Source organism: Bos mutus, chromosome 8 (genome assembly GCF_027580195.1).
Source record: "Bos mutus isolate GX-2022 chromosome 8, NWIPB_WYAK_1.1, whole genome shotgun sequence".
Classification (NCBI taxonomy): Eukaryota; Metazoa; Chordata; class Mammalia; order Artiodactyla; family Bovidae; genus Bos; species Bos mutus.
Window position 1 is genome coordinate 74,001,555 of NC_091624.1, and position 14,630 is coordinate 74,016,184.

The 14,630-nt window shown below is 40.8% G+C and overlaps 1 protein-coding gene and 1 non-coding gene across 2 annotated transcripts in view; both read right to left on the minus strand.

The window, feature by feature from the left end:
- The window catches only part of GLDC (glycine decarboxylase), a 95,443-nt gene that overhangs the window by 52,881 nt on the left and 27,932 nt on the right, over positions 1-14,630 (minus strand). Inside the window, exons 4-11 of the mRNA XM_005906907.3 lie at positions 14,166-14,330; positions 11,038-11,115; positions 9,678-9,825; positions 9,149-9,345; positions 7,361-7,457; positions 4,285-4,390; positions 2,928-3,067; positions 1,741-1,821 (exon numbers count right to left, since the gene is read on the minus strand). Coding sequence (XP_005906969.2) covers positions 1,741-1,821; positions 2,928-3,067; positions 4,285-4,390; positions 7,361-7,457; positions 9,149-9,345; positions 9,678-9,825; positions 11,038-11,115; positions 14,166-14,330 — 1,012 coding nt within the window. The remainder of the gene's footprint in view (positions 1-1,740; positions 1,822-2,927; positions 3,068-4,284; positions 4,391-7,360; positions 7,458-9,148; positions 9,346-9,677; positions 9,826-11,037; positions 11,116-14,165; positions 14,331-14,630) is intronic.
- LOC138989064 (U6 spliceosomal RNA) lies at positions 4,097-4,203 on the minus strand. Its single transcript, XR_011465297.1, has one exon. It is a non-coding gene; the product is annotated as a U6 spliceosomal RNA (small nuclear RNA).

A 14,630-nucleotide genomic window follows, 5' to 3' on the forward strand; every position in this document is an offset into this window, starting at 1 on the left:
CTCCCAATGTAGGGGGGCCCAGGTTTGATGCCTGGTCTGGGAACTGAATCCCACATACTGCAGCTAAAGATTTCCACATGCTGCAACTAAGAACCAGTGTGCCAAAATAAATAAATTAAATATTAATAAATAAATAAAATAAAATTACAAAACTCTTAGAAGAAAGTATAGAGGCAAATCTGCATGATGTTGGATTTGGCAATGACGTCTTTATGACACCAAAAGCATGAGCAACAAAAGAAAAAAATAGATAAAAGTGTACTTTTGTGCATTAAATGACACTATCAAGAGAATTAACAGACAACCCACAGAACAGGGGAAATATTTTCAAACCATATGTCTGATAAAATATCCAAAACATATAATTAAATACATGGCTTGCTCCTCATTCTTCTCCAGGCTGATAGAATGGCTCTCTGGAGCCCTCAGTGGGTATTCCCTAAATTCCTCAAATGCATGGAACAAATACTGTGATTAAATTTAAATTAATTGTGGAATTCTAGAGGGAGGATACTTATTCAGTTTTGTTTATTAATTAGTTTAAAAGAGAACAGTGTAATACTTCTTTGATCATTTACATTTGTTTTCTGATTTGAAGTCAGGTCTCAAAGAAAACTTAGACAACCAGAACAGCACTGATAAACACTCTGGAACCTATTTCTGCTTCCTTTCATTGGTTCATTTAGCAAATATTTATTGAGTGGCTCTTATGCTATAAGCCTTGCAGAGTGTTGTGATTAACACCTTGCTACAGGTGTAGGTAGCTACTGATGCCTCTCTTCCATGTCACAGAATCTCATCCTCACATGTCCCAGCTATTTCATCATTTTAGAAACCAACTCAGTCACCCCACACTGCTTCTAGTTCTCATGTTCTCTCTCTCCTCCTAGCCTTTGTGGCGGCTTTTCCCAGCATCTGGAACACCTGTAGCTCCATCCTCCTCCGCAATTGTGTCTGGATAGCTCCTACTTATCTTTCAGGTCTCCACTTAAGAGAACTTCTTCTGAGTCTTGGTGAGAAGCCCCTCCTCTGTGCTCATCACAGACAGTGCCCATCATAATACCTCACCTAGACTGCATTCTTGTGCTTATTCAGATCCTCAACAGACTAGAAGCTCCATAAGGGCAGGAAATATGTCTGATGTAGCACTATCCTGGGGATGTAACAACTTCCCTGGTGGCTCAGATGGTAAAGCGTCTGCCTACAATGCGGGAGACCTGGGTTTGATCCCTGGGTCGGGAAGATCCCCTAGAGAAGGAAATGGCAACCCACTCCAGTACTCTTGCCTGGAAAATCCCATGGACAGAGGAGCCTGGGAGGCTACAGTCCATGGGGTCACAAAGAGTCGGACACAACTGAGCGACTTCACTTTCACTTTCACTCTGGGGACATAACACATAGTAACGACCTGGCACATATTAGGTCAGTTTTCCCAGAATCAACATAACCAAGATGTAAACGTTATGAAGCTTTGTATTAGGAATAGCTTCAATTAAGTACGATTAACAGTCCTTCCCACTAACCTGTCTAATCAGTCCTGGCTGGAGCCCAGAGCAGTGACCTCTAACTATCAGCAGTCATGGGAGCAAGAGAAAAATCAGTAGTTTAATTTTAACAGCAGGCCACCAAGGTCATTCCTGGGCCCCCTCTCCCTCACAACTCAGGCCCACAAGAGGCAAGGCCATCTCTGACATCTCCCCAGATAGTCCTTATGAGGAGTGTGTATTTTAATTTACTTACTGCAGACGACTCACAGCCGAAGATCCACAACAAGTCATCCAGATCTTTTTCATTGACTGTTTCATCAAGAGAAATACCAAGCTATAGAAATGAAAATGAAAGGGAAAACATCAGCTCTAAATGTCAAGATCAGGGCTGACATAAAAAGGAATGAATTTGAGAATTTGTAGTGAGGTGGATGAACTTTAAGAGACTGTCTTACAGAATGAAGTCAGAAAGAGAAAAATAAGTATCTTATATTAACGCATATATATGGAATTTAGAAAAATGGTTGTGATAAACCCCTTTCAGGGTAGGAATACAGATGCAGACTAGAGAATGGGCTTGTGGACACAGAGCAGCAAGGAGAGGGTGGGATAAACTGAGAGAGGAGCTCTGACATATATACACTACAACGTTTAAAATAGATAACTAGTGGGAAGATGCTGTATAGCACAGAGAGCTCAGCTCAGTGCTCTGTAATGATCTAGAGGGGAGGGATGGCGGGGTGAGGTGGGAGGGAGGCTCACGAGGGAGGGGATATATATACACTTATGGCTGATTCATGTTGCTGAACAGCAGAAGCCAACACAACACTGTAAATCAATTATCCTCCAGTTAAAAATAAGCTTTAAAAAAAGAACTGAACACACACACACACACAAATCAGGGCTGAAACTCTAATAAGAGAAGTCCAAGGGGAGAAATTGCTGGACAAAACTCTCCATTGTCCTAAAAAAACAGAATATCATTATGTCCAGGTTGACTCTTTGGCAAAGCAGTCTAGTACAGTCCCAAACTCCACAAGATCCAGAGTTTTACAGCCACATCTGAACTCGTCTGAGGGCTGCTGGGCACCCCTTTTGGTACTAGATAAGCTCACCATTTTTTTCCCTTAACTTGCCTCATCTTATTGCTTATCATAGCCTTTACCTTGAACAGTCATATTGTGAATAAAGGAGTAGTGTGAGCAAAATATGTGCCTAAGAGTTCCATGTATGAAAACACAACACCTTAAGGAAAGTTGACAATGAATTACCATTTAAAAAGTCACAGCGTTCCAAACTGGAAATGAAAATTGTTTACAAAGAAACAGATTGCGCCCAAAGGTCCAATACTGAGATCTTTTTTAAATAAAAAGATATTTTAATGAGGAAAGTCATGAAAATTTATAGAATTTGTAAAATGAAACTGAAAGTCTGACTTACGGTGCCATCCTCAAAGAGCCGAATATTTATTTGTCGCTGAGCGGCCCTGCCCAAGACCTCCTTCACTGAGCAGCCACACTGAATCTTCAAAGTGTCAAAGAACAAGTCATGCTGGAGTTGGTGCCCGGCTCGCTTGAGACCTAGACAAAACAGGAGAGCCACCGGTCTCTACAGAGAAACCTGACCTTCTGCCCCAGACACTTCACAGAGAACTGAAGGGTAAATCCTACTAACAGTCTGTTTCGGTCATACCCAGAGATTTGGTTGCTGCTTTCAAATTTTAAAAAATTAAATATTCACTATTATGCTGTAGAAAGTTGTGAAATACATATAAAAATGGAGGAAAAATCACCATAATTACCATCCACTAGTAACTAATGGTTACTTTTTGGTACAGATTCCTCTGTATCAGATTCCTCCCAGATTCCTCTGTACAGATTCCTCCCAGAAGGGTGTATATGTATGTGTTTCTATTTGTAATATATCACATATATATACTTCTTTATCCTGAAAAAAGTATTTAACATATCATGAACACTTGGCTTTTCAATAGATCAAAACCCCCATCATTATTTTTAATGGCTATATAATATTAAAACTTAAATTGTGTACCATAATTTTAACTAATTACTTATTACTGGACATTTAGGCTATTTCCAAGATTGTAATATTGCAAATAATGTTTCAGTGGAAACCCTTTACATCCTTATCTGATTATTTCCTTTAGAAACATTCCTAGAATTTCTGGATCAAATTGTAGACACTTTTTAAGTTTTTGATACAAATTGTTTAAGTGCCCTCATAAAAGTCATACCAATATCAGTATTCTTTTTTAATCTTTGCCAATGTAATGGGAGAAACATTATTTTATTCTTTAAATTTACATTTATTTAATTAATAGTGAGGTTGAAATTATGTATGTTCATTTATGTGCTTTCTTTTAAAATTACATTTAATGTCCTTTGCTCAGTTTTTTCTCAGGGTGTTCATCCTTCTTGTATATGGGGTCTGGGGGAAAAAGCAAAACCAAAAGCAAAAGCAAAAGCTCAGTATACTAAATATACTAACACTCAGTCAATCACAGATGCTGAAAATATTCTTCCCAGGTTTTTATCTGACTTTTTATTTTGCATGTGACATTGGCCATGCAGTGAGTTTTTTTTTTTTTTTTTAATATGGAACGCTTCACGAATTTGCGTGTCATCCTTGCGCAGGGGCCATGCTAATCTTCTCTATATCGTTCCAATTTTAGTATACGTGCTGCCGAAGCGAGCACTGCAGTGAGTTTTTAATTTTACTTATTCACAATTATCAGTCTTGTTACAACCAAAATTTTTAAAATAGACAACTGACTCACCTTCAGACAAAATCAAAGTGGCATTATGTACCCTCCGAGCAATATGTTCCAGCCCATGGGACCCATGGTAGATTGCAAACATCACAGCCATATTCGCCAAGAGAGCCTAAACAAAGAGCGTTTAAAGAATGATGTTCAGCAATGTGATAGAAGACAGATACTGAAACTGAAAACAGGGACTAAGCAAAATGATCAGACTTCCTGCCTTCTCTATGCAGTTGGGAACCATTTATAACCTGCCTGCCATCTAAGGTGCCTTTGAGTCACTACACTAAACCTTTGAATGTGACCATTAATAAGAGGTTCCATTCACGCAACATAATTTTGTCACTTGTAAAGGGGTAATCAGACTGCCATCAGATATGTGATATTTAACACCGGAAAACAGTGGAACAAAGACCTCAGGGGAACAAAATGAGATCTAAGAATTTTAGGCTCAATAAAATGGTTCTTCAAAGATAAAAGCAACAAAAGTTTTTAAACACACAAGAACTCAGGGAGCATAATTCTCTTGAAGTCTCAAATAAAGCACTAAAAACTGAATTGCGGCCAACCAAGAGGTGAATGGTAAATTTACAGCAAAGGACCACCAAAGATAAAAATGCAGGACACAGAGAATAAAACCAAAATGAGATGGCAGGAGATATATTAGAAAGGGAAAACCAGAACCTATGGCTTATTTCCTGCTGACAGTAAGGTCACCTTCTCAGGTAAGTTATCTCTTTTGACTGTTGATTGAGGTTTCATAGAAGTACTTACAGGGATGTATCCTAGTGTGATACAAAATGGGAAAGAACGGGCATTGAATCTCTCAGAGATTCGGGGAAGGAGTCCAGCATAGGGAGCAAGGAAGGGACCACTGTGATGGCACCTTGGATCATGGAGAAGGATAAAACGAGGGTGGCTTGGGTCAGATACCAAAATGAGTGCCAACTTGGGGGAAAATAATGGAGGCCCACCTCCTGACTCTCCTCCTTCTGGCTCTTTCTCTCACCTGTCTACCTTCTAACCATGCAATATCATCCATGGTATCTGGTCCAAACGGGTGAGGTAGGAGACTCCTCATTTGCTTTAGTCCATTCAATTCTCCCACATCTCCTAACATCTCATCAGTCCAGCATCACAGTCTTTCTGAAGTTTCCAGTCCCACTAATGTTACTTTTGTCCTAACATACTAGGTCAGTAGTTCAAGATCCACCTTTATGGCCAATCATCCCAAGGTGGGAAGGGGCACTTCATGAAGTAGAAACACTACTCAGCTGAGAAACATAGTGCCTTGAAGTTGGATGATGTTCAGTATCAGATCTATTGTGTTAGGTACACTTTTCCTCTGTGAGGCTGCTAAAAGGAATATCTCTGTGGCAACTTCTAAACAAGAAAGAGTTCTTGAAAAATGTCATAAAGTGAAATCAAAGTCAGTAAAGAAAATGAGGAAAAGAAGACATCAGAGAACACAGCAGTAGGCTTTCTTGGACCAAATCTCAGAGACAGTACTGACACTCTTGTGGACTCCATGTAACAATTAGAAATAAATACGGAGGAATCACAACACCTTATAGCTACAGAGAGTGCATTTCTGAAATAAAATATCCATAGAATAGAGTATCATGGCTCGTGGCTATGCTGCCTGGAAATAAAAACTCAGGCTAGAGTTCACAGAATACTCTGGAAATCTCCCATCACAGAAGTCTTGTGGAGGTTGATTCATGTTCCTTTTTAAACTAGAGATCATGAACTAGAAGAAAAAAAAGAAGTAGGAACATAACTTCTGTTCACTGTAGACAGCTCAAGTTAACCTGGAAAATTAATTCAAACCTTAAAGCAAAAAACCCTTAGTGTACTTAATGACCAGAGAGATACCTTCTGGAAGAATATGAGCAGAAAGCAGTAGAGGAAAAGAAGATATGTTAGCAGAGAATTCAGCAAAAAATGAAGGGTAAACTATAGAAAGTAAAGGCATCATATAAAGATCAATTTGCTGTCAACAGAGGACAAGCTTGTGACAACTGGCTCCTACCTGTGATACTAAAGGAGCTCTTCCCTGAAAAGCAGCCATTTCCCTGAGACAAAAAGTATAATGCAAGCAAACCAACAGAGGATACTGTTTCAATGACCAATGACTATAGAACAAGCTATTACTGTTGGTGTTGTTTAGTCATTAAGTTGTGTCTGACTCTTTGAAACCCAATGGACTGTAGCCCGCCAGGATCCTCTGTCCATGGGATTTCCTAGGCAAGAATACTGGAATGGGTAGCCATTTCCTTCTCCAGGAAATCTTCCTAACCCAGGGACTGAACCCACATTTCCTGAATTGTAAGGCAAATTCTTTACTGCTGAGCCACCAGGGAAGACTCAGAATAAGCTGTAAGACCACCTTATTGTCAACTGCATCCCTGGAGAGGCTTTCTAAAATCTGGTGGTGGTATCGTGAGCCAAAGCCCTGAGGGGGAAGAACACTGTACTGACTGCTGAGTTATCTACAAGATCTTTTTCTCTGGCCCTGAATAGAAGAGATGAACCTAAAATGGATCATACGCTCAGGTGTGGTCATCCACCTGATCCTAGGAATTGGCTGAGTGTCAATGAATACTGCTCCCTTTAACCTGAGCTCTTGGGCAATGTTCAAGTAACTCCTCCTCTTTCATCCCATCCATTTCAGGAATACCTCTCATGATTTCTCAGTAAGAATACCCCATGACCACCACTGACTGGCCAATCTAAACCATCCCCTCAATACAGTCACCTCAAGTATCTTTACTCGCCTTCTTCACACTAACCTGGAGCGCCTCCATCTCAGCCTTAAGAGAGTTACTACACATAACAGAGCTGCCCTGCAGCCAAGAATGCCAGAGACCCTAACGGGTGAAGTATGTACATACATGGAACCCCAGTAAAATACAAGACTGGCATTCTGACAAGACCACAAGGCTTCTCTACCAACAAGACCTTGTCATTTCTGGTGTGCCAGCTGCTCGGTAGATGATGAATGAGTGAAACAACAACTCAGTAAAATGAATAAGAGATCATTTCTGTAGACCATAAGGCATTCAGTGAGCAGGTCAGGTCTGTGACCTACCTGAGCTGTACAGATGTTGCTGGTAGCCTTGTCTCTCCGGATGTGTTGCTCCCTGGTTTGAAGAGCCAGACGATACACTTCTTTTCCACTGACATCTCTGGACCAAGAATAAAACATTCAGTCAGCACAGATCATCACAGTACTGAGAACTGCCATAAACAGAACTGCTTCTTTCCTTCCCACCTTGAAGTGAATTCAGCAATGTTACTTAGGTGCTAGTCCATAAAGAGCAATTTCCAAACTATCTTCTTCCAAATGGGACTACTAATTTTCAGTTTGCACCCTGAGGATTTGAGGCACTGAGATATATACAATAAGTTGGAAACCTTAAAAGAAAATTTCCCGGTAATCTCCCTGCCTAAAATAATGATGATAATTGAGGATTAAACTCCACTCTGAGCTTCTTGGGAGATTCAGAGAACAGGGAAATACTGGACAAGGGAAACAATTTTTATACCAGAAATCTGAGCAACTATGTGGTTATAAATAAAGTTAATAACCTTACCACTTGTCTCTAATAAAATCTCTTCTTTCTTAATGCAATTAAAAATCTAGATAAACACAGAGATTCATCAATCTTATTTTCTATTTCATCAACTCCTTGGTCCACTTTCCAAAAAGGTCGGAAGTTCAATACAAAAATTAGAAGGTAGTAATTGATATATGAAATTCTTTTAAAATCAGAAAAACCTCTGCCTTATCTTATCTGGTGAAGAGACATCATTGAAAGAAGCTAATGTAAAAATATCTAAAGAAAATATCATTTTTACATTAAAAAGCAAAGTGCCTTTTGCTATCATGTGACAAAAATAAAGTATTTCAGAACTTCTCATCTCCATCACATCAAGCACTACTCCAGACTATTCACTTACTTACATTAATAGTCCAATTTTTATGAAAGGTCAAAAATAATATGCTAAATCTCCACAGTAATAATCACGGCACTCATCTAAGTTCTTAACCTGATGATCTTTAGCTGTGAGAAGCAGCCAATAAAGTATATTTGGAGGGACTTCCCTGGTGGTCCAGTGGTTAAGAATTTGCCTTGCAACGCAGAGGACTTGGGCTCAATCCCTGGTTGGGGAACTAAGACCCCACGTGCCATGGAGCAATTGAACCCATGCACCACAACTATTGACCCCACGCACCGCAACAAGATCCCACATGACACAACGGGAGATCCAGTGCTGCAACTAAGGCTCGGCGCAACCAGATATATAAATAGATATATTTGAAAAATACTGTAAAAGGAAGTACATTTGGAAATTACTCAAAGAGCCAAGGGGCAGGCCTCTAGGAAAGAATGTGGGTCACACTCAATGTGTGCATAATACTCTCTTACTGCACTTGTCTTTACACAGCCACATGGCAAGCTAATCCTTTCAAGAAAGAGACTAATTAGATATAGAACACACCTAAAATATTCAGTCTTTCAAGGCTTTCATCAACCTAAATAAATTCATTTCTATAACTTCAGTACAAATGTGTTATACATTGCATGCATACTTTTCCAAATATGCACAAATTCATGGCATTTGAGGGCTAAATATAGGAGAATGGTGTGTGTGTGTGTCTGTTGGGATGGGTTAGGGGGTAGATAGGGCACTGATACCCCAAACATTAGTATCCTAAATACACTCTCTCTTTTGACTCTATGTTCTATATTTCCTTAATTGACCCAAAACGACCCTGTTAAATTCCAAGAGATATCAACAACTTTTGTGAGCAAGAGAAGGAGCAGGGAAAGCCACAACCACAGTAAAAGGGAAGAAGCATGAGCTGCTTTACCTTGTTACCCCCACCATTCTTCCAGGCATCATCCTCACCAAGTTTTCTCTGACAGCAAAAAAGGCTGCATGTGGTCCACCATAGCCCAGTGGCACCCCAAATCTCTGTGAGCTGCCCAGGGCGATGTCTACCCCAAATTCTCCAGGAGGCCTCAGGATGCACAGAGCTAAAAGGTCAGTAGCACAGCAGGCCAAGCTCTAGAAAGGAAATAAGAGAAAATGGAAAAGGTTGTGGCCTTCCCTGAGAATAGTGGGAGGGTATCAAATTATCTCCATTACAGGCAGACTGGCAGAGTTGGTTTGTACCCTGTGAAATATGTTTACTCATTCATTCATTTAAAATATTTACTGAGTGTCTACTATGTACCAGGAGCCAGTGAAGAAAGCAAACTTGAAGAAAGGAGGTAGGAAGGAGGCAGCTTTACCATACCAGGTGATAAAGGTGTGTGAAACACACCAAAAAGAATAACAATAATCATTCAAAGTTGAGACACTCCTCCACGGACCCCCACAAGGAAAGGTTCTCCTACCCCGGCCTCGTGGGCTCTCTCCACGAGCTCTGTGAAGTCCTCCACCTTCCCCTCAGTGTCTGGGTACTGGAACAGCACTCCACTGACATCTTTGCTGCTGAAGTCCATTTCATGGGGTAACTTCAGCTCAATGAGGACTCCAGAATACCTGGAAAGATAAAGAACAACCATGTTTTTGGTTTACAGGGAAAATCCAATTACCTACAGTTTCTTCTCCGTGAAGAGATTCCTATTCGGTGTCTTCCTCAGTGCCCCACTGCCTACCCCATCCCAACATGCACACATACACCCCCATTCCACATCTGGCCCTTCAGTACTAACAGTGCTTCTCACTGGCTCATATGCATCCAACAGCTCAGCTTGTTTCTGTCCTCTATCCTTCTGCTCCTCTCCCGCTTTCCTATCAGGACATGCTCCTGGGACAAGAGCAGGAACATGCCTTCTTATGGCTACAGAACCAATACCGGTAATGGAAGAGCCGTCGCTACGTTGACCTTAGATGGGTCTTAGTGAAAGTCTCTCAGTCGCGTCTGACTCTTCACGACCCCATGGACTGTAAAGCCCATGGAATTCTCCAGGCCAGAATACTGGAGTAGGTAGCCTTTCCCTTCTCCAGGGGATCTTCCCAACCCAGAGATTGAACCCAGGTCTCCTGCATTGCAGACAGATTCTTTACCAGCTGAGCCAAATGGGCCTTAGGTGAATGGAAATCTCAGTAAGACAAGGAAGAAAACCTTCCTTAGTTCTTGTAACTATCTAATTTCTATCATGTTAGAAAACCACTTCTGAAGGAATGGTGGTATGGGTTCAGGGGAAAGGCTTTCACAAGGAGAAAGCAAATAAACACACCCACATGTGGCAGCTGTGCTGTGTTTGTTTTATTTGATTACAGCAATTTAAAAAAATGTGCTTTCATCTACATTGTACTAACCTAGGTATTATGTAGATTCCTAGGAGCCACGTTTGTAGGAATTTCAGACAGGAGCCATGTTTGTAGGAGTATATACAAAATTAGGACAGTGTGTGAGAGTTCCACTTTTAGTCTGTGCTTTTCAAACTTTTCAAAACACTGTTGAAATTATTTTGATATTCTTAATCTTCTTTTTACAAAAAGAAGTCAAAACAAGGTGGTAACTTATTAAAAGGCAAAGGCAATCAAATCCACTGTGTATTTTCCCCTGAATTCTGACATGGTTTACTTACCAGTAAGATCACGGGAAGAAAGTGGGAGGGAAAATAAAACTCAACAACCCCAATTTAAACCAGTTTCACCTCCAATCACTTTGGAAATAAGAGGGAGAAACAACAGAGGTGAGCATAATATTATTCCCGAGTTCAAAATACAAATAAAATTAATTACTTGGCTCGAGTTTGGACGACAGCAATAGTTTGTGGGTGGCAACGGGGGTCAACAAAAAACTTCCTTCTTTTGTTCTGCCTGTTGAAAAGAAAAACTGCATTCAAACATGAACATTAAAGAGATCAGAGTATCTTCTAAGAATGCAAAAAGAGAGATGGTACTAAATGAAAGTCTGAGCATAGAATAAAAAATAATCAGTCACTAATAACTAACGGTGATGTTTCCTGATCAGAATTTCACTGAAATCCAATTCAAATTCTAACCCCATTTAGCAAAATCAATCTTGAACTGGTTTAAATTTTTTTAAATATACTATGAGGAAAAAGAAACAAATGGGTAGTAATTAGGTACAAGTAGAAACAAGAAACCAAGTCTTCTAAATAAAAACATTTGTGAATTTTATTGCCAAAGGAGCATTTGTTGTTGTTTAGTTGCTCTGTTGTGTCGGATTTTTTGTGACCACATGGCCTATAGCCTGACAGGCTCCTCTGTCCATGGAATTTCCCAGGCAAGAATCTGGAGTGGGTTGTAATTTCCTTCTCCAGGGGATCTTCCCAACCCAGGAGTCAAAACCACATCTCCTACACTGGCAGGCAGATTCTTTACCACTTAGCCACCAGGGAAGTCCCAAAGGAGTACTTACAGATTATCTAAACCAAGTGTCCTCATTCAAAGGAAAAGGATGGAATTCAGGAAACTTCTGAATCACTGAACATGCGGAGATCTGGGAAGAATGGGTGACTCTGAGGCAGCATGGAAGCTCTGAGCCCTTTCAACATACCCAGGCCTATGCAGACCTCCTGTCTGGCTGTTTCTGAGTTATATCATTTGCTAATACACTGTTTCTAGTAAGTAAAATGTTTCTCTGAGTTCAGTGAGCCACTCTAGTAAATTTAATAGAACCTTAGGAGGGGATCATGAAAACCCCATAGGTTGAATACAACCTGGACTTGAGATTGGCATCCTGAGTCAAAAGGGGCTGTTGGAACCTTCATCTATAGCCAGCTGGTCAGAGAACAAAGAACAACCTGGGCTTATGACTTGCATCTGAATTTGGGCAGGGGCAGAGGGATGGGGGCTTCCTTTGTGGCTCAGACAGTAAAGCCTCTGCCTACAATGCGGGAGACCCGGGTTCGATCCCTGGGTCGGAAGTTCCCCTGGAGAAGGAAATGGCAACCCACTCAAGTATTCTTGCCTGAAAAACCCCATGGACAGAGGAGCCCGGTAGGCTACAGTCCATGGGGTCGCAAAGAGTCAGACACGACTGAACGACTTCAGTTCAGTTCAGACGAGTGGGGTGCAGTCTTATAAATCTGATCCATGAACCTGTGGAATCTGATACTATCTCCAGGTAGGTGGTGTGAGAATTGAATTCTCAGACACCAGTGGGTATTTGTTTGCTGGTGTGAGAAGAAACCCCCTCCCTGACTGGAATTGGTACCAGAACCAATTTAACCACTCCTCAAGCCTCTGGAAGCCAAGAAGGAAACTTACATGGGCATTCAGAGTGTAAACAAAGAATGTTGCCCCTCAGTTCTACTAGGATCAAGCTGTCAGCCACTGTAGTCTACCAGTGGACTAGGGCCAGCACCCCAAAACCTCAGACAGACACGCCATCAATGTGGGCACATTTCCCTACGACAATCCACATGAGAATCTACCCAGAAGGAAGTTAAACTCAAATGTATTCACAAGACAAAGAATGAAAGAAGGCGAGGAGCTGGAGAATAGCTATTAACTAAATGTTAACCAAAGTTAACCATGACCCAGCAACTGTACTTCTGGAAATGTGTCCTCAGAAAATAATCAGAATTTCTGACAAAGATTTATCCTAAAGATGCATAAAAATAATCTAATAACAGTGACAAATGGGGACAGTGTGTAACAATAGAGGTGAGGTTACGTAAAACTCCCACAATAAAACCATAGTTTAGAAAACTCACTAAAGAAATGGGAAATGTTCCCCCAAATATTGTAAAGTAGAAAAAGAAAACAAGCTATAAAACATTAAATAAAACCTGAGAAGAAATTCATCATAAAAGCGAGTGATACTTATTTACACGTTACATTACAGATTGCTAGGCATTCTCCCTGTTAACCATGATAACAGAAACCCAGTATGTAGAGGGCAACAATGTGCCCATCTGAAAAAACTGCATTTCCCCAGGTGACTTGTAGGTACGGGTAGTCAATGAAACATAAGTAAGTTGCTAAGTAGGGGCTTCCAAAATACTACTGGCTTATTTTGCTAAAAGTGCCCTTTACTTCTTCCTGAATGCAGACATGATGGCTAGAGCTCCAGCAAGTCATCTTGTGATCAGGAGGACTGTAGACAGGGGCCATTGCCTACCATTGCAGTAAACAAAGAATGTTGCCTGCCATTCCAGTTCTGCAAGGATAAAGCCACTCGGCACTGTAGCTGCCCACTGATGGTGTACCCTGATAGTTCAGGATGGAGAAAAACAGGAAGTATTATACGCTTTGGAGATACCTAAGATAGTTAAGAAGCACTTCTAAGGAATAATTTCAATGAGCCCAGATTCTTGCATCTTCCCATACACTAAAAAGCATTAACATCATTAACCTGAGATGTCTGTTCTTTGTGATTTGCAGTAATCTTTTGATGTTGGACTACATGGGATTTTCTTCCCCCAGCAAAAAGTTCCTACATATTCTGGCTCCTCCCTGACCTCTTGGCAGCAGTTCCTCAGAGCTGTATGAAAGACTGTCTCTGGGACTATTGTTCTCAGTAAGATCCCTGGATAAAACTTAACTTGCAACTTTCAGGTTGTATCCTTTTCTTCCATCTACAGGATGAAAGCCTCACACTGAAGATGAGGCAGAGAGGTGGGTATCAGTCCATGATGCTACCTCAGAGCTGCTGCAACATCCCTGAGCAACACTATGTATGTGATGAGCAAAACATCTTTAAGAACATAATGTTAAACAATGAACAGCAGTGGCTTTTTAAAGGCACTATATTTTGTATCTTTTATTATCTCAACTAACTTGTATAATGATACTGATGTAATATATCTCATACACGTGTGTGGGGGGGGGGGCAGGGGAAGCCCCACCCACACAGCAGTGGTGAGACTGGCCAATGTCCCTTGCTCTGGGCCTCTCACCTGTGGCAGAGCTGCATCGCCTCTGCAGCCGCGGTGGCCTCATCCAGCAGGGATGCATTAGCCATGTCCAAGCCTGTGATGTCACACACCATGGTCTGGTAGTTGAGTAAACTCTCCAGTCTCCCCTGAGACACCTCTGGCTGGTATGGAGTATACTGGGTGATCCTGTAAGGGACACAAAAGGCTATGTCCAACCTGTGAATCCACTATTGATAAAAAGTTCACAATATGCATTCATTTTAGAATTAGGTATCTGAAAACTAAGTTTTCCCCTCTTGAGAATGATATAATACATAGATAAGCTTACTTGTTGTCTTCTGTAAGGAAGCTTGGAATTAAATCATGGCAATAATACTTATCCTTTGGTTGGGGATAATCAGTACATACTTCTCTATCCCTCTAAGTTGTATCATCTTACATTTACATTTCAAGGATCTTATCATAAGTACGTATTTTATTGTAAAC